At 34.9% G+C, this 21,198-nt stretch overlaps 2 protein-coding genes across 8 annotated transcripts in view; one reads left to right on the plus strand and one right to left on the minus strand.

Annotated features, from left to right (window-relative positions):
* Nucleotides 1–21,198, minus strand: part of Glurb (metabotropic glutamate receptor B) — a 124,155-nt gene that overhangs the window by 6,526 nt on the left and 96,431 nt on the right. For all 7 annotated transcript variants that reach the window (XR_013258342.1, XM_077415226.1, XM_077415225.1 and 4 more), the window contains 5 exons: nucleotides 14,654–14,824; nucleotides 4,017–4,161; nucleotides 1,134–1,385; nucleotides 443–617; nucleotides 219–325 (listed from right to left, as the gene is read on the minus strand). Coding sequence is in view for 6 of the 7 variants with exons in the window: in XM_077415226.1 (XP_077271352.1) it covers nucleotides 219–325; nucleotides 443–617; nucleotides 1,134–1,385; nucleotides 4,017–4,161; nucleotides 14,654–14,824 (850 nt within the window). In the remaining variant the exon portion in view is untranslated. The remainder of the gene's footprint in view (nucleotides 1–218; nucleotides 326–442; nucleotides 618–1,133; nucleotides 1,386–4,016; nucleotides 4,162–14,653; nucleotides 14,825–21,198) is intronic.
* The window catches only part of LOC143902387 (UNC93-like protein), a 126,339-nt gene continuing 115,963 nt past the window's right edge, over nucleotides 10,823–21,198 (plus strand). The window contains exons 1-2 of the mRNA XM_077415247.1: nucleotides 10,823–11,121; nucleotides 11,693–11,741. The gene's annotated coding sequence lies outside the window, so the exon portion shown is untranslated. The remainder of the gene's footprint in view (nucleotides 11,122–11,692; nucleotides 11,742–21,198) is intronic.

Genomic DNA, 21,198 nt, shown 5'->3' on the forward strand with positions numbered 1-21,198 from the left:
TGAGTACCATGAAAACTTGATCGAGACATATAAGTAGCTAATTACAGTAATATAATCCAAGTATGTATCATCTCTTTTATTTAATTTTATTTTACGCGAGAGCATCGAGTGGAATAGTAGATACTAGATAGACACGTCGTATCGATTTACAATAAAAATTCCAATGACTAGAATCGCACTTTAAAACCTTTTCTAAAGGAAACGCTTTGTCAGCTTACCCTCGAAATCCACCTTGCGCAGGTATTGCAAAAGCGTTGTTCCTTTAGTCGGTTTCATTTCATCGCACAACCCTGCCTTTCCCTGGCAAAGGTCACGATGCATATCTCTGACAGAAAGAAGAATAGCATATTTTGTTCTCACAATTTTCTCAATACATATACACACGCATATACGAAAATTTTTAAAAAGTTGTCCAATCTGTTAAAGAGAAATTTCCAATTACCGAAAAGCGTAAGCGAATGCCATTACTGCATCGGAGACAAATTGTAGTTGGTCCTCGAAAGCCGTATTCTGCTTGGTGAGACGTTCTTTTGTCGTGCAAGTTTCCGTGTAATTTGTGTTATATCGTGTCCGAGGCGAGTTTGGATATCGGCATTTAAAATGGTCTTCCCAAAATTCTGGAATCAACATGAAAACTTGGTTTTTATTATTTCAGGTAACTCGATATGGATTGACTCGGAACAACTTAGCGAAACAAGGTTATATTTTATTAACGAGAGAAAAATTGCAATTTTAAGGAAATATTGTACGTAATACTTTTTTATTTTAGTAAAAAAAAATTACGCAATACGTAAAGATATATAAGAAGTAATAAGAATATATCGTGAGCAGAATTACTGTGCTTCGATTATTTTGTCCGGCAGCCGATGATAGCGAACACGTTGATAGGAAAATATTAGGACTGTTAGGTGACAATCGACTTGTTAGCAAGCTGGCGTTTGTGTAAGCATTGTAAGTTCAAGTTTGTCGACATATATCGACGTATATTGAAGTAAACGAAGTAAACTTCTCACTAGCAACTGCAGGTGTATGTGCGAATGCATATCACGTGTACATTACGTTTGCTGTGCAAGCTAGAATTCACTAAGTTCTGTTCTTATCGTAGATCCAGCATCCTTTGGGCGTCCTCTTACCGACGAACCACGGGTTCCTCCGATTGTTCTCGACGGTCAAGTTGAGGAAGTACTCTTCGAAACCCTTAACGGGATTCGCCTGGGGTTGGACGGATAGAGTACCCTCGACTTCTGGCTCGTTACCGTTACTCACTAATCCTCTTGCACTCCAGCCGTCGCTTCCGATCCAGGAAAAAACGCCGGTCGCTTTACAACGCCTGACCGCCCTCATGACCCCGGCGACTTCTTGGTCAGAGCCGAAGATAATGCAACCTGCGGCAGTACAAGTCGAGGAAATTTTCTCGTGGAAACATCGCCTGCGGCGCATAAAGTTGCATGCGGCATAATGCTCTCTCATCTCGTGTCTCATCCTCATTATCGCGGTAAAGAAATCTTTACGTTTGGTTTTATTTTATCGTACAACTTGTCGGCATCGCAAAAATTCTCCCGAAATGAGAGGAGTTCGAGCTTTTATTGAAAAAGTGCCAATGAAACATCTCATGTCGCGACCGGTGATTCTCATGGGAATCAAGATTATACAGGCAGGAATCGATGAGAGCGTAAAAGGAAGCGTAAGGTCGACCTTTCACAATCGAAAACGATTTGGTTATCAAAGGGTCTACACGAGGAAATTCTGCATAAAATAGATGTTTATCGCGAGGTACTTTTTTCTCTTCGAAGTATAGTAGATACGGAGTATAGTATATTTCAAACAATCAGATATCTTTCTTGCCGAGGTTACATTTGCTTTTCTCGAATAAAATTGGTATTTTAGATTCGAATTGTTGTGAATCGAAGAAGTAAGGGTACTTACGTTTGAGAAAAAATCTTATAGATATACATTTATCTTCTCGATCGCGACAATCGTATTTTAACAAAGGACAGAATTCTTGAGAATTATATATATATAGATATATATATATTTAATATATATTTAAAAAATACTTCTAATAGATTACCTTAATTTTATTTATCAATCATAACAATAATAACTAAACGCGTAAAAATTTTGCATCTATTCTGTTCGAAAATATAATTACTTCCGTTACGGTAATATACATTGTATACCCAGTTTGTTGCTTGTGGGATGTTCTGGCTTCTATATATTTTCCTCTGTCTCTCTCTCTCTCTTTTTTTCTCTGTTTCACTGTATATATCTCTCTTGACCTAATAATAACTCGTACAGAGAGAAAAGTATTCTCGAACGGGATCGTATATTAACGAACCGTTTAATCTCTCAACGTTAGCTCTTTAAAAAAATATCTCTTTGAGAGAGAAAATGTGAATTATTTATAAAAAAATGTTGGTCGAAAGTTATTCAAGTACGAAAGATTCTAAAAATCGTCGTCTCGGGAGGGATCTCAAGGTTCAGGACCGTGTTGAATGGATTAAATGGATGAAATATTTATTCGTCTGAGGTAGGGAAGAAAGCATGCCTCGCTTGTCAGACGCGGAGTCGCTAAATTCTGTTTCCCTAAAACGAGATTACCGTTCCAACGTGGATAGAGAGCGTTGTGCCATTAATTATATTTCTTCTTTATGTACATATGCGGGTAGAGCGTACGCGAAAAGAGTTATCTGACAACACCATAATTTTTATGCGCCTTACAGTCGTTTTCACTTTGCCCCATTTCTTATTTCGCTGCTGCGGAATGGATGCTCGCTCATTTCTCCATCATTCGTGTCTGTCATCTCGCATTTGATTTTTCTCGCGAAGCGTAACAGTTATATCGAAAAACTCATGTTTTATTAATGACACGTATAAATATAGTACGGTTTAAATTTTATTTATCTTATCTTTCTCAGGTAACATAAGATAATATTTAAATAAGCTCATTATAAAATTGATATTCATCGTAATTTGATCGTAATTTTCTCTTCATGTGTTATTTTACTTTTTATCGAAAATGTATAAATACTGATATCGTAATTGAAGGGTAGCTCGTTCCGTTGGTTAAAATGAATTGCAAATGCCAGTGTTACCTCCCTTTACTGGCTTTGAACACAAAATTATTTAAAATAATACAGTTATTAAAAGAGATGGTTTAATTTTAATATTTTTCCTGTGCATCGAAATATTTTTCAAATCATTTCCTTAATAGATTACTCGAAGATGTACTTGTACAAATATTCAGTTAAAACTGTAATCTAAACCGCCGCTTGTTTTACTACTTGCAAAGAAAGCCAAGAATTTAATGCTCGCTCGTCTTGCTTGGAAGAAGTGGAGGAGTTAGGTGAGTTCTGCAGATTTTCAACAAGTTTCGCATTGCATCTGACACAGTCTGGAACGAGTCGCGTTTCCATTTCGATAATGAATCCATTTCGTCACTCTGAAGCGGATCAAATAAAGTCGGAGTCTTTGTTGCATTCAGCATCGATACGATACTATTTCGTAACTGGTATCTTTCCCACGTTCGAGATTCGTTTGTATTTTAAGATAATTTACGTTGACTAGAAGAGCGGTGTGTTGCGAATGGACCATTGGGATGAGGGCGTGACAATAATTTAAATATAAATCCTTTTTAATGCCATTTAGCTCATCGAAAAGCCGATTATCGAAGAAACGTTTCACGGCTTATTCACAGGTCGGTATATATCGGATTTATAATTTAGGAGAGAAAAGAGTGAGAGAGAATAAGAGAGAATTTGTCATGTATCTTGGATTAACACTTTAAAACGGGTTCTAAATCAAAGATTGCGCCTTATGACATATGTATATACAGACACACACGTACATGCGATGTGCTGTGATACATATAACGTATTCAGTAAATAAGTGCATTGTTCTATTGAGCAATTATAATCATGAGAAAAAAAAGAGAACAATAAGAAATAATAATTTTTGCATGTTTTCTACACTTTGCTTTGTAAATAAAACTTGTTGTAATTAAATCTTGTTTTTACCTCTCGCTCGTGGTTTTGTCAGCAACTTTAAAACTATGTTGTCGTAGGCGACCTCCTTGGCGACTCCGGAGTCCTTCACCAACTTTTCTTTGACGGCGATACATATGTTATATCTGCCTAGTAGTTCCTCGAGTTCCTCGAAAGCCTGGAACGCAGAGAGATAGAAAGGGATGCATTTTCTCGAAGATGTTTTCAACAATGCATCGTGTCTAATGCGGGCCCGTTCGTAACCTTCATCGAGCTGCGTTACGTAGTGCTTTGAGGTCTTTTAGAAGAAAAATGGGCGTAACAAAGAATGAATAGAAGGGCGGGAAGGAAATGTATCTTAATGGAAAAATAGAGACTTAAATGGAACATCTATTAGAGATTCCTTCCTTTTAAGCTATACAAAAAATCATGATTGTTAAATAATAGAGATCGCTGTATTGAGATCTAAAATCTTAAAGACGTGAACATAAATCATTAAAAATGTTGTTGCTGTTCCATGTTTGGAAACAGCACGTTCGTGGCAAAAAGTTCTCAACGATCAAATCATTAGATATCTTATGAATAATATTTGTCGAATTTAAATTTTAAACATTTTAACATTCGATATTATTTTATTATATAACAGTTCTGGTCACGATTTTCCTATACTGTTGTAGAAATGTATGTCTTCTGATAAATGTACAATAGAACATCGGTTTATGATAGAGAAGTGATGAAATTTAGTTAAATTTGCATTTTTGAGATTGTTTCGCTCTATTAATCACGAAATAAATCACGCAATTGAAACTTCACAGTGAGATTCGATGGTTAGGTGGAAAAACTCTGTTACTTTGTTGAACAAATGGATATTTGTAATAAAAATCCCCATTTGTTCCACGCTTTTGGCTTTCGACCGCTCGTTGAAAAATGTTCCCTTCGTGCCATGACATCATATATATGTATATATGTACATATGTATTTACATATGTACATATGTACATATATATATGTTCTCGTATTGATTCGTTCCTCCTAGACCATCTCTCTCTGTGCACATTTTTCGTATGCGATCCGTATGTCGCGCCGAGATTGTTGATTTCCAATCCCATATAGCGAATGGTGTTATCGATTGGTCACGTCATACAAAAGAACGTAGTCACATAGGAAAATTTCCTTTTTCCCGTATTTTTATCTATTTCCCAAGATTTTACGCAATAAATAATGCTTTTGTATAATCTTTCTCATATATAAAACAGCAGTAATAAAATACAATTATTTGTTAGCAAGTATAACAAAAGATGTGCTTGGTATCAAATCCAGTGTGCATGATTTACTCTCCGGTCAATGCGGATCATTGTTCCACGAGTCGCGATAAATTAGCAGTTAAATTACCTGGCTGGCATATATATTCAGAGTGCGGTCCTTCCTTTATTATTATAGGACGCTGTTATGGACGCTATAATGGTCCTTGTTTCGACTCTCGCGCGAGAATTGAATTTGGTATACATATATAAAATGCCAAACTCAGGTAATATCAGAAAGCTGGTTATTAGAGATATGAACCGAAACACATCCAAATAGTTATTGCACAAAATTTATCAAATTTATTCATATACAATAAATTACACTGTTCAACAAAATAAATACACAAGAACTAAAATAATCGTTTCTTGTAGTTTTTTGGACGCTGAATATATAAGGTTCCGTTTACCAAATCGCTTTATCAGGTCACAATTTTGAGAAATTTGCAGTTAAAGTTGCAAAAAAGGCTATTTTAGTGTATTTTGGCATATTATAAATAGAATGTGTTGGACAAATTTTTTTACAATCAGAATTAAGTATGTTGTTAGAACTCTTCAGCTCTTAAAAAGAATTATATTTGTACGACAATTTGTTGTGTCAATTATTGTTAAAAAGATATTGATGATTAACACAATCTATATTGTGTCAAAAAGTTGCGACTTATTATTCAAGTTTCTAAGAATTTTTTCAGGTATCTAATTAATACAACAAAATCCTTCTAAGGCTGAAAGTCCTATATATATATAACATGCTTAATTTTGACTGCAATAAAGCTTCTCTAACACGTCATTTTGGTGGTTTTAATATACCAAAATACCAAAATATTCCTTTTTTGCAGCTTTAACTGCAAATTTTTCAAAATTGTGACATGACAGCAATTTAGTAAACGGGATCGTATTCGGCGTCCAAAAAACTATCGGAAAACGATTATTCTCGTTCTTGTGTTGAAAGAAAAGTATTTTTTTGTTAAACAGTGTTATATATATCCTAGATAGCAAGATGACGTCTAAAGACGTCTTAATGACGTTAGAGACGTCATTAAGATGGAATTAATACGTCATTTGACGTCACTCTGCTACCTGGGATGTTACTCATGATATTACGAGTTGAAGATGATATTTCGTACTGTACAAGGAGATTTCAAATTATCGTATAAGCGAGCAGCTTCTCTGCGAATCGCTCACGTATTTACTTCGAATTCTATTAAACGACGAGGCAAGTCATCTTAGACTCACTTGTCGTTATTAATTTATTTCGCTATTGAGTAGACGATGAATAAGACAATGAGAATGATTATTCTGCTTATTGGCTCGCTTAAAGTAAGCGGAGATATGATCTTGTACTATATAGTACTACATATATAGATATATATATATATCAAATTGTTTATATGTATATATATATATATATATATATATATATATATATATAAGCAATGTATTTGAAAGACGTGTGACATAGAATAAATTGGAACATTATCGCATATACAGAATTACTCGGAAATATCTCAGTTTCGCCTACAATTAATCACTTAACCAGAAGCTACCTACAATTGTTTGAGAAACCTTTATATATAAACCTAGTTTTGACTTTGCCACATACATTTACTTATTGAATTTTGTATCAGGATTGTATCCGGCCTTTAAAACAATACAAATAAAAGTAGGAAGAAACAATGCGATAAGTAAGAAGTATGGTTGATTAAAAGAAAAAATATGGAAGAATTTATATCTCATATGTTATACATATATCATATGAAAGAAGTTCCACAGTTTTCCACGGACGAAAAGAAAGAATCATGGAAAGGTATAAAGTGTGATATCTCAAGGGGATAGGAGAGGAAAGTTTAGGGAGAAGCTATATGGGTTTTTCTTAAGGAAAACTCTTAAATATTTATTAAGCTAAAGATCTTTTCTTATTTGGGGCTTTCCGGTATCTTTATTTTCCATATACATTTACGGTTATTGTGTTTCGCGGATTTTGTATATGCCGTCATGTACTTTCTCACCTTTCGCAAAGTATCGTGAATAGCGTGAAAATGACTGAAAAAATTAAAAAATTATATTTCCATGATTGCCACAGGCAGAAAAAAGCAGTAATCATTTTTGTCATCACTTAAAAGCAATATCTAAAATTCATGCAAATATTTCGCAAATTCGTTTCATATGAATGTTTTAGATATCAAATATCGAGATTTATTATCTTTCTTTCGATTTGTTTAAGATTCCGAATGTGGAATTTTATTGCTCGTACGTGGACGTGTTTTCGGAACAATTTACAATTACTTTAATCGGCAAAAATCGTGGAATCGTTTTTGGTTTATTAGAATATCCTGCACGAAGCCGCATCCTTCGCACCCTCGAGTAACTTTCGTCTAATCTCTTAGTCCCCGGCATGCCGATAACGTGGACATACAAGATCGATCGTTATGTAGTTTGCGTATTTTGCGAGGAATCTAATTATGGTGTGAACATAATGTTCCGTTTTTTTCTGGTCTCTCGTTCGAAAAGCAGAATATTGTGGTGTAAATTCTATCAAGCGCACGCGACTTGACACGTACGGGGCAACGTATATGATAGGCAATGAAATTCTGATCGGCCGGGCAACAGGGGCGACCTTTTCTTTTGATCGTGTCGCCAGTCATTGCGGCCTTACGAGAGGTAATAGATCGAAATCCCATTTCTCTGTACCATCAAAATGTGGCTGCGTGTTAACTACGTCGCTCATACGTGTCGCGTACGTATGTTCGCGAAATATTAATTTAATGTGGGCACATCCATCATCGGGTTTTGTTCACAAATACGACGATTGTGTGATTAATGCCACGATCACGCAAATTTGACGCCCCAAATTGCCGGCTATACAATCCCGGATATGATTGAGTTTTTGAGTGTTAAATTTCTCGTTATTTTAAAACGGAATCGTTTTTTAACGTTGTAATTTATGCCCTCAACTAATATATTAATTAAAATAATCAATATTACGGATAACTATAGGTACGAAAGATTTATTGTTTAAATTCGCGTTACGTATCTGTGCATCGACTGTGTTACGAATATGTGCATCACATGTGCATATTCGTATATGCGCTTATACACAGCAGAATCAATTTTCTGCTCATAAATATCAATGTTTCGTATCGCACATTATTATTATAGATCCGTCGCTTGCATTTTTTACGTAATATGTAATTCTAGCGAAATCACATGCTTGCGTAGATAATTTTGCCGTTATACGTATTACAAATATTTATAACTAACTATATCAATGACATAGCATATTAATTATAATTGCTCTAAAATTTTGAGAAATGAAGTTTCTTTAATCATTCTGTGTATTTTTTTTTTCAAATTTTTATATCCAAATTTTATATTACATAATTTTTTATAGAGAGATAAAGTTGCGTGATTTTAATAGATGTAAAGAAATTAAATTGCCATACTTTTTATATAACAATTTAATTTCACATTTCCGCGACTTATTGAAAATGTATAAGAAAATAATTTCAATTTATATTAAAGACTTATAATTTTATTTTTTCGATACGTCAAAATTGATGAAAATTCAAAGGTAGTTGATTAACATAAATACATTATTAATCGGTAAGGATAAATTTTATTCATAAAACAGACGCTAAATTTTAATATAGCTCGTGATAATAGCTCGTTTATCAACATAATTTAAAATGTAAGAAACAGAATATATTCGGGATACATTTAACAATACGAAATATATGTATATTGAAATCCGAGCAGCACGAAGGAAATCTCTCTCGTTATAATGAAAGTATACATAATGAAGCAATGATTTATAATGCTAATTTCCAATCGCTTCACATTCAACCGTATTTCAAGCGACTAAATCGCGCGGAATATCTGCTTCGGTCGTCACGTTTGCTGGATATACGATTCGGGAAAATTAGTTAATCGGGGAAATTAATCAGTCGCGCGAGATAAATGGGATAGCGAGGGATCGATACACGTAGATGTCATCAATATACGTAACAAACGACAACAGACGGAACGACTTCTTCCACCCAGTCTAGCTTTTTCCAGTTTAAAAGATCACAAATTAATATTACGTCAAGCGGAATGAATTATCCGCTTGCTTGAACGTTTTAATGTACGAGATGTAACGCGGCGACTTGTGTATACAAACGTTCGGCTGAAACTTGAAACGTTTGTTTTTGCAACGGCGCCGAAAAGCGTACACAGGGTATACACAAGGTCGCTGTGCCATTTGCAGGCCGACCCTCGAGCAAGCAAGTTGTTATATATAACGTAGACCGTACCGTCGCATTTGCATCTTCGCGCTACTCAATCCAGCAACTAATTATCTCGTTTAATTAACACGACTAATCATCTCGTTTCCTGCGATTAACGAGTCGCTGGTATATCGCGCGAGCAAGTTTTCTACATATTTCTACTACATTGGTATTTCGCGGAAATCCTTTGATACACGTTCGAATCGAGGCGCAATTAACGAGCGAGCCATTGTTTTATTACGCACCCGGACGATAATGGGAATACTGGTGTTCGGTATCATCAGAGAAAGTTGTTTTGCAGCTGTTGCAAAATTCGTGAATTTGATTGTATGCTTTTAATTTTTGCCGAAGCTAAAAGCACACAATCAATTTCACGAATTTTGCAACAGTTGCAAAGCAGCTTTCTCCGCTGCCAAATGATTTTCTTCATAGCCGTGCTCGAATTCGAATCGATCGCGCGCTCCGTGTTTTCCGCCGATTCAAATTCCGTAATTCGGCGCTCTCGCGTTCGCTGGGCGGGGTGCCGCGGGGTAATACGCGAATCACACCAGGCACGGCTCAGATTACGGAAAACTGTGATATATCGAATGTTTATCTAATACATGTGCTTCGCGGAATTTTTACGATTTACCGAGGGTATATCGCATTCGATAATATTGATTTTCGATCACATTCTTTAATTCGGATGATCGGTCTCACTCTCTCACTTTTCTCAACCGTCGACTTGACTCGCGTCGTGTCGCGATCGCGATCGCGTGCCGCGTGGCTTCTGGCTTCAGAATGTAGCTGCCCTCGGACACGAGCGGACGACCCTAATCAACTGACGCCGCGACTCGCTCGATTGGTGACTACAGAAACTATTCTCGTCTTTCAGCAACGTTCTAAATCATATTTTAATATTGAGCAATCGTGGAGGGTGGACACAATGTTAAATTAGCGACTCGTTAAAATGTGTGTCTCGCAAGATTAACTTAACCAAGATCTATCGCGCAAACGATCGTATTATTTTACGATATCACGTTCCGCGGATATTTGTCTTCGATTCATACATTTATTCCTCTTACGTCGCTTACATCGTGATACGTAAAATTAATCACGACGTCGTATTCGTTGTTCGGAATTGCGGAAAGTATGTATATACAGGTGTGGGAGCAGCAAGTGTAGCACAGCGACGCGACCGCGACGTGACGGTTGCTGCTGGCGATTCGAGTGAAGTTGGCCGCGCGATTTACGAAATTCTCTCCGCCATGTTAGCGCCTACTACCTGCGGCCTGCTGCGGGACATGACGGGGCCGACGGGCGTCGAGCGGACGGGCATCGCTTCGTTCGCAGCTTCTCCGCCGTAATTCTTTCGTCGCCTCGCCGTGTAATAAAGTGCGCGCCGCGTCGCGAGATTAATGCCGGGAGTGCCGTGCAAAGTGTCGCGCGATCATTATCGACGATATTTTCTCGCGCGTGAACGTCGCGAGTGAGTGCAGCGTCGACGGAGATGCGACAACGGAGGGACGACCGAGGAGAGGAGGGGCTGGAGGGGGCCTGGGAGGCATCGGGCGACGGCGGAGCGACCGTGGGGTGAGTAATTGTGATTCGTTTATTATATTTGGCTGTCCCGTGGCGGATTCCGCCGCCACTTTCTCAAGCGCGCGACTTGATTCGCCCATTACTCATTACCGTGCAATATATTCGTTCGTGGTTTAACTCCGGTGTAATTTCGCCGAAAGAGTTCGATCTCCGGCATACGCGCGAGAGGAGAATATATTACGTCGCGCGCGAACGTCACGTCTCAATTATTCGCACGATCGTAATATTAAGCCCGGTCTACATAGGCCGCAGTTCGCAAAACGCAAGCACACGCACAGTCTACATGTCAACCTAACCTCTTTGTTAGATTGCGGCCTATGTAGACCGGGCTTTACTTGCGCGATTTTTCGCGGATTGTAATTATGCGAAAAGGAATTAATGCGGAAATATGCAGCCGTTAGCGGCGGCCGCGATCGTTCCTTGCATTATAGCATTTTAAAATCGGATAATGCTAAAATGACGTTTTAAAAATTTAACGGGCGCGATAATTATTTACTTCAAATATTGATTATTTCTCTTGTGGGACACTCCGCTTTAATGTGAAAATATTTCTGCGTTGCAGATCAACGCAGAGGGTTACAACTTACAACTCCGCTGCTGCGCATCGGCCGGTGAGTTATTTTTTAGTTCGTTTTTTTAAATTTACTATTCGAGTGTAAACGAAAATACGAAGAAGAAGAATTGAAAACGGGCCCGGGAAATGGATAAAGAGAACGTGTTTCTCGACAGATTTTCGCGCTAGCTTCTAAATTGCAGACAAATGTCAAGGTGCATGGAATCTGTTACAGAAATAATAAGGTACGTGTATATCTTACATGTGATGCGTATATGGGAAGATATATTTCGCGGTGAAGTGTCGCAGCGCGAAGACGTTTATGAATTTTTCATGACACGAGCGCAACTGATTGTGGATAGCGTTATTCTCGCTTTTTATACGATAAAATTACAGGGTCGCCGATTGTCGTTTCTTCATTTGATAAAAGCGTCGCGTCACTTTGATATATTTCTCAATTACGCATTCATCAAGTGCCGCAGTTTTCAAATCGGAAATGGATAATTGACTATAGGCATTCCATTAAATAGCGTTCGTTTATATTAATTTGGCATTTATCGATATCAGCTATACAGATCTGCCTGGATAGGAAATGTCTTTTCTGTTTTAGTTATAATTTTTTCCCGCGAATATACACTTAAATCCTTTGCGCTATACGACTTTCACTCTTTTTTTCCGTTTATTAGCTTTGCATCTATTTTTATCGTATAATTCACGCGTTTTTTGGCACATACATCAGGATAATTTATGAAGAACCAACATTATGACTTATATATAACTACTAAAAATAGAAGCGTTTGTGTGTGTTTGATATAATTAGATCCGGTTTTTGTGAAATATTTTTTCTACAGAGTCGTAAATGCTTGGATTATTCGATTTCCGTGAAAAACATTGTTGTGAAAAGCGTATTTATGCCATATTTCTTTGTGCTATCGAGGGGAACAATTCGATGCAAAAAGCTAGTTAGTAGGTAATAATTTGTAACGGGAATCAGGGTTTTAAATTACCGCGTCCGCTATATATGTTGTTATTTACGACTTCCAATATTCTGGTGATGATGTACAAGCCGTCCCTGTTTTATACGCTGCAGAGAATTACATGAGAGAGTTATATGAATAAAATGATATTGAATATCACACTATCGTGATATTTACGTAATGAGTAACTTAATAACGTATGTAACGATTAGTGAAATAAGTTTTATCGTATATCGTTCAGAATATAGCAATATCAATATTTGAAGCAAAATTGTTGATGTTTCCAAGAAATGGTAAATGTATACATAAATATATAAATTTACTTAATTCTAATTTTAAATATTTAGGAAAAGATTTTTAATAAGTCCCCCATCGTAATTAAACGCTCTGTAAATTCCAATTACCATCGTGAAATTTACGCGAAATTCGTTTTCTGTAGACATTCGGTAAGATCAAACGACTCGGTGAAATAAACTTGCTACTTAAAATAGCCTTAATTGGGAGCAAGTAGCGTGTTACTGGTGAGGTATATAAAATTTTCATGTTAGCAATTTAGAAAGAAGAGAGAAAGAGAGAGAGAAAGAGACATAGACATAGGCCAGAGTATTGTCTTTGCATGCGAAAAAAAAATTTGATGAATCTCATGATTTTCTTCCGAGTTATTTGACTGTACTTCGCATGTACACTGAGTGAATAAAAGCTACCATAATTTTCACGTAACGCTCTAAATATTCGCTGGATTACGAGGTGAGAGGTGGCCGTTGAAAAGGGAGTCAAAATTATTTGCGCGCCATGGTGAATTATTATAATGGACCGCGTCCGGAAATAAAATCCCAGTTCACTTTCCATTTATTCTCGTTTATTTCACGTTCATTTCCTGTGAGTATTACGATTTATTGATTCGTTTTTCTACCAGACTGTAGTCGCGTAAAGGCCTATTTAGATGAAATAATTTTCACGTGACGCAGCTCGTGCATTACTCATAATATGACATTAATTTTACATTGCTATGCCTCGAATGCTATTAGTATCTAATTTTGTTAAGAAATTTAAAATTATATTTAAAATGCATTTTAAAATGCTAATTATTAAAATTGGAAACTAATTTCTATTAGTCTAATGTTGCATTGTGTTGCAAACGTCAGCAACCTTCCTATAAAACGGAGTACAATGTTGATATGATACTGAAAAAGAATGGCAAAATTTTAAGTATATTAAAGATCATCTAGCTCTAAACAGAGAATATAATACTTTCTTAAATATTGCTATGTAATTAATTGAGAAGTGAGAACATTAAAATAAAATACCTGTGTTAGCTTTATTTTATATTTTTTAAAATTCCCTTATTTATATGCAGTTATCCAGAGAAAAGTCGTTTCAATTTTATATTAATTTATTCCACATTCGTATATTGCTATATTTTTATGTAGAAACATTTGATTTAGCTTGAAAGCTTTGCGGATGGAATTGTATATAATAATATTTTTGTAAAATAGTGTTATGTTTGAGTGAGACATTTTCAATCTAAAGATTTACTTGAATATTTGAACGCATATATTTTCAGAGTCAATCTACAATATCTATATTAATAAGAAAGATATTTTGTTACTTACTTTTTTAAAAATTTTAACGATATATATATTTTTTTCTATGTATCGTATGATACTGTATATAATCTAAAAAGAAGTACAAATTTTAAATATGTAACAGAAATGATAACACACATACAAATAGACTCTATTGTATATATATATATATATATATATATATATATATATATTATATATATATTATATATTATATATTTAACATTATATATATATATATATATATACATATTTAAAATTTGTACTTCTTTTTAGATTATATACAGTATCATACGATACATAGAAAGAAAAATATATACTAGTATTTGAGCACAATATATATACTAGTGCGTTCTCTCTAATACAACCTATAAATTTAAAATCAGATATTATGATCAAGCACTTACTTTTATACCGTAGTTGCTTTCCTCGTAAATGATGGAAACGTAGCTCCAACCCATCGTCAATACAATGTCGACCATCGCTTTGACCTGATAGTGATCGCTGGGTATCGTACGGGTGAAATATTCGAAGCGTTGTTTGTTGGAAAGCTCCGGACTCGTCGAGAAATAGGAGACCTATGTACAACACAATAGGCACCTTTCTATCTTAAATTATTCAAAAACAAGGGAATTGCTGTAAATTTTGCGACGTTTGGCATGTATACTTAGCCGTTGTTACGATTTTGTAACAAGTGGATATTTTTAAGATATTTGTGCAGCATGTTTATATAAAATGTTTTTATTTGTATTTATGTAAAATGCAGTGAAATGCACATGATGTAGATAAACGACGTTGTTTACGTTTAACCGTTATCGTTTCTTAAATGTTTTAGCTCTTGAGATTAAATTTATATTCGCGAGTTACTTTATTTAAATCCATAAATCTTTATATATAAAAACTCGCAACTAAATCGATATTTATCTTAGATTATCAAACAACTAATTGTAAGTATAATTTGATTTCAAAATATCTAAAATCTCATTTTCTTTAATATCTACGTTCTTTTTATTTTTTTTAGATCAAAATTTACATCTGAATTCTTAGTATTTTATTTATTTGCGTTTTGTATTATTTAAATAAAAAGCTTTTTTGTAAAAAGCTTGTACACTAAAAACAAAATAAAAGCTTTTTACGAAAAAGCTTTTTTGGGTACAAAATATAACAAAACTATTAAGATGATGTACAAGATATAAAAATGTATTATTAATATTTTATATAATAAATAAGAAAGAATTATAAACTTCATAAATATATATAAAAAATATAAACTTATGAGTTCTCGGCTATTTTGTAAAGTCTTCTTTTTCCGAAGTATCATAAATTTCTATGACGTAAAAAGATTGCTATACCAATGCGTAGAAGTATATTCGTATTCGGTGATATAATAACGGTAATGTATAAAACTTGTATGGAGTTTTTATCGTTCGTGTTCTTGATTCCAAAATTGTATTTATAATGTCTGAACGTTGAAAAGTTCTTTCCCTCTTAAATTTCTTTCTAATTCTGAAGTCTATCGAAGAACGATATCGCGGGTTTCATTGCGTTGCATACGACATTATAGAATACGGATATTTGCGTTGGCATTGGGTAATCTTGTTTGTGATTGCAGGCGAGTGGTTGCGCTTGACTAAAAGCGAAGTAAACTTGGATCCTTCTGAAAGTGGCCGTCGTTTCTGCTAGCCTCGAATTCTCTAAATTTACCGCGGAAATAGACTCAGAAAGCGAAAACGTGTAATGTTTAGATAGTCACATGTAAACTCGTACACGGTTTTTTCGAGAAAGAAAAGTAAAGACAACTGGTTAATTTATATCGTTTGATACTCTTTAAAGCGATCTATATTATACTGCTGGAATCTCGTCGGATTTTGTAACGTTACGCAGTGATACAAATTTCACTAAAAATATTTCAGCGAGCTTAATATTAAAGCAGGAAAATATAGCATCAAAGCTCGAAAAGTATAAGTAATCAAACAGTTGTTATGAAGCTTCAAGATTCAAGAAAGATTCAAGAATTCAACAATGTAAGAATTCAAAGACTAAAGGGTCGCAGAATCTACAGGCTACAGATCGAATGATTCGGAAATCAAAGTTCCGTATTCAAAGAACAAAGTTTAAGGAGTATGAGGATATAGATATGTGACGAAGGGTAAAATCAAATACATTTAGCTGTTTGACGATCTAATATAAATAACGATTTACTCGCGAGTATATGAATTTAATCTCGAGAGACAGAGCATTCGGAAAACGACGACGGTTGTACATAAAGGATCGTTTATCTAAGTCATACGTTTCATCGTAACTTTATTATAAGTTCTATCATTAGTTTGTCATTTATCTATGAAGTTCTCCCTCTTTCCATACAATGTTCTTCGTTCACCATTTGTGACGCTTATCGAAGAACAGACGATTTTGGGTTAGCCGCATGTGGCAACACACGCCATAATTAATCATCTTTTCGTCGAGAAAGGCGACTCCTTCGAAATCGACTTGCTGCCGGTTGATACAATTGCGTTGCGCCTTGAAGATCTTTGACGAAGATATGCCATTATCGTTCTTCGTTCTTATGATTATCAACCTGGTTTTTCAAGTTGCTGTATAAATTAAATTCCTACACCGCGCGTTCTCCGTATTTGGATTCGTTAAAAAACAATATCGAATAGCCCGAAATAGAACAAGATTCAATTTTTTATTATAACATTTATTATAATTTTGTTATTATCTCTATCGTAGATTTTTACGTTTTTATGCTCGTGATGCTCAAGGGTTTGGTTCGGTTGCCCCCGATCATCGTTCGATTTGTCTTGTTAGCCAGTAACGAGGTTTCAAACGGTTCGATCTGTACAAGTGACATCGATGCGTAAGCATCGGATGAGTTTATGTAGTGAGAAACGAGGCGGCGTTATCTCACGCCACGAAGGTACCAGCGCTACTTTTCTCCGGAACAACGCGCGCCCTATCATACATCGCGGTTGTTGCACGCCATGGCGAATATATTTATCATGGTTTGTCAGATTCAGAGTGGCTACTGTATGATCCACTGTAGTAACTTGCTCGTCCGACCATGCACCGTGTGCCGCATCGAAGAATCACACGAAACTTCATCTCGATCCGCTTGATTGGCTTGCTCGATTGATTATACAGCGTCCGTATTTTTCTTTGCATGTCTTTAACGTTAAAACGCGAAAATATTGATTGGAATAAATGTATATATAAAACTCTTGTGAACGAAAAGAATAAATTTCTATTATTAATTATTCGTGCGTGATACACATTCGAGCTTTCAAAGTTTTTTCATTTTTTTTTCACTTTCTCATCAACGATGCTGAAGGTCTGGAAAATTTTAAATTAGCAATACCTGGGGAGAAATGGCAAAAAATTATGAAAATTCTCATTTTTTAAACCATAAATAGGATAAATAGGAAATAAATAATAAATAATTTAATTAATATTATTTATCGATACACACACACACACACACACACACACACACACACACATATACAAGAACAATTTATTATTTGACGAAATATATAACATATTATAAATAAAAAAATTTGACAATTATGTATATTTGTATCATATACGTAATTAGACAAAATAATCAATAAAGCTGATACAAATGTCGATACGCATTATTACAATATACATATAAAAAGCTGACAGTATTTGTTTAGAAATGTATCGTCGAATAATTTAATCTTGTACAATACATTTTTGCAAAATTTTACACCGGAAAATTAGTGTTTGGCGAAGATTAAATAACGTATTATGTGTTTTACTGTTCTGCTTCGCGAGTTAATTAGAGATTATATGATATGAATTCTATGTTGGGATGTTTGCACTTTTTACCATGTCTGGAGCTCATCATATCAATGTATAGCTAGTTCTTTTGTAAAACCTATAGGAAACCATGTTATCGTTAATTGAAATGAACCGGCTGCGCCCGAACCGCGCGAAATTACAAGCACAATTCGCTACACCGATAAAATGGAATAAGGGATACATTCTCCCGAATTATTCAATAAATTCTCCAATTTTTTATAGGGCTTTTTGTAAAAAAATTTGATATACTTAATATATTGACTGCATTGTGTGTGTGTGTGTGTGTGTGTGTGTGTGTGTGTGTAGTATCTCAAAAATAATTTTTATATTACTATTTTTTTCCATTTAATTACTAACACAAGCGCGTGACTTTTAATTTGATTATTTATTTCTATCAATCTTTTAATAAATTGCATTTTGTGTAATTAAACGTGTCTGGAAATTTAATATAATATATCGAAGTTGATTATGTGCGTGCCCTTACATCGCATATGTATAGTAAATTATTATTAAATTTTAATATATAAAAAATTTTAATTTTTATTACAATAGAAAAGGAGAATAACTACTTTGAAGATATTTATCGCAAATCAGATTGAATATTCAGAGGTGAATTAGATCGCGTTAAAAATGCTAATTGCTGGCGACCAAAGTTATGAAGTTCGCGTTAATTAAAAAATTTTACGACCGATTATAAGTATACTTTTAATCGGATAATGTAAATCGCACCCGTCTAAAGACTCCATAGATTAGATAGAATCTAATTATTTTCTTCAGAGATTATTTCTGAATTTCGCCTTTAGACGATGAGACATCTCACATAAATGAGCGTTTCCTTCTCTCTCTCTCTCTCTCTCTCTTTCTCTCTCTCTCTAATATTTTTACGCGAAGTAATTTCCGATTTCAAATTTTTGTATTATATCTCCTCGTCCTGTTCCTTACCAATAACTATATGCCGCGATGATCGAGGAGCAACGGAAGAAGGATTATCGATCGTTATTCAAATCTCAGCTACGACATCAAGCTACGGGATATTTCCAAGTGAGAAATTTCGTAAGGACGATGCAGCTTGCTGGCAAGGTGCGATTTCATTATTTAGTTCACTGACTTGAGTTTGCGTTGCCTTATATACGTCTTGAATCTCGATCGTAATCCCACGAGCTTCGGCATTTCTAGCAGAGATGGAAATCCACTTACAGAAATTGCCGCTGAGCGTTTTCTTTCTGACTAATTCGATTCGCGAAAATCGCGACTAAAATTTGTGACGATGGTGACGTACTTGGTGGGATTAAAACAACTCTGTTTTGTCTATTGGAAATTATAATATTTTATAATATATCTACACAAGTCTTATAATTTTTTTAATTACATGGAAATTAAATTGTTCAATCAAATAAATTAAATTCTTCTGCTCTTAACTCTTGCTTCTATCTATATGGGTAAATACTTAAGGACACTTCACGGGCGAAATCATATTACTTTGCCAGTTCTATCATAGACATTAATTTTTTATAAGAGCAGCTTTTGCACAAATTTACAAATTATTTTACAAAATATAATTTATTTTATATTTTGATTAATTTAACAATTTTCAAACGTTGATGAATTTCAAATCGTGGACCTTGATACGGAGTAATTTAAGCATGAGTACCGAGACTGTAATTTAGCTTACCTCTCACAGAATTGCCTTGAGTCTTTGCTCGCGTGTGTTATCGAATCCTGTGAACTGACTCCTGTTCGCTTGTCGATCATGTCGCGACACATGTAGGTACGTGTATACGTAGATACTGATTGACACGAATAGCGAAGCTCCCTTTGACGTGTATGCACTTTCCGTTCACGTGCTTGGTGCTCACGCGGGGTGTTATGCCTGTGTTTCTACGTCGATTGTACGTCATCGCGTTGACAAGTTGCGGAGAAATCGTTTAGCTAAGCGGTCGTCCGCAGCCGCTTCGGATCGCACGTAACTGTGACGAGCAACGATACTGTCGATATAAGTCGCGGTTAACATGATGAATAATGTATTTTGTTTCGGGATAATACAGTCAATCAAGAAATACGTCTCTTTCTCGCTGCGCAAGAACGTGCCTTGAATGTTGCAAATAACGTATTAATAACACTTATTTTTTGCGACGTTGCGTTACCTATTATAAACTATTATACACATTATACACATTTTATACATATCCAATATAGATCATAAAATTTAGTATTTAATGTATACGTAAAATAGTTTCGAAAAAGTTTTCACGATTGTTCCGATTGTTTAAAATGTGGCAATCTAATATTTAGAAGGCATGCCATGAGGCATCAAAATTATAAGATTGATTACCTCTTATGATGAAATGTCATCTTGGAAGATAAAGTTCTTAATAATAGAGACGTATTCTGTCATTGGAGGAGATCGACTTTAATCAGATTTTGCCTCAAGTTGCCGCGAAGGTGATGAAGATCGAGCGCTTTCCGATTTCGTAAAAGTGTTATGAATATGGATAAATTAAATTGCTAGGGATAAAAGAAAAATGTGGTAAGTTTGTGGGACACAAGTAGCGCTTATTTTTTTCTCGGATAGCTTTTTCTGTTATCACATAAAAAATAAGCGATTTAAATGCAGCAGTTTTTCGAGCTATAGATTGAAATATTAATCAGTTTATTATAATAACAATAACGACAATATTAGTAATAGTAATTATAATTTTTTAATTAAAAGTTTATATAATGCAATAGACTAGAAAAATTGATGTTTTTATATATTATATAAACTATACATGCCATGTAGAATATCCAATTCGAACTATATTACCATAATAACTGCAAATAATTGATTGGAATTGAGTATGTTAGAAAGTTTACTCTATTCAAGGAAATAGTAGTGAGCATTTAAATTCTTCATGAAAACGAACTTGTTACCTCGTGCTTTTAAGCAAAAGTATGAAATTGACTGGGTCGGGGAAGTTATAAAAGTTTGCAATTATTTTTTGGAATACGTCGTGAGCAAAAAGCGATCCTCGTTTTACGTCACATACATTCTCGAACAGTTTTCTAGTTTAGCATAACGCCGACGTGATAAAGTTTCACAAGATCGACTATAGCTTAATAGACGCGTCAAAGAAAGCAAGAGTAAGTA

This window comes from Temnothorax americanus, unplaced genomic scaffold (genome assembly GCF_048541705.1).
Source record: "Temnothorax americanus isolate GAGA-0224 unplaced genomic scaffold, ASM4854170v1 Scaffold4, whole genome shotgun sequence".
NCBI classification, from domain to species: Eukaryota; Metazoa; Arthropoda; class Insecta; order Hymenoptera; family Formicidae; genus Temnothorax; species Temnothorax americanus.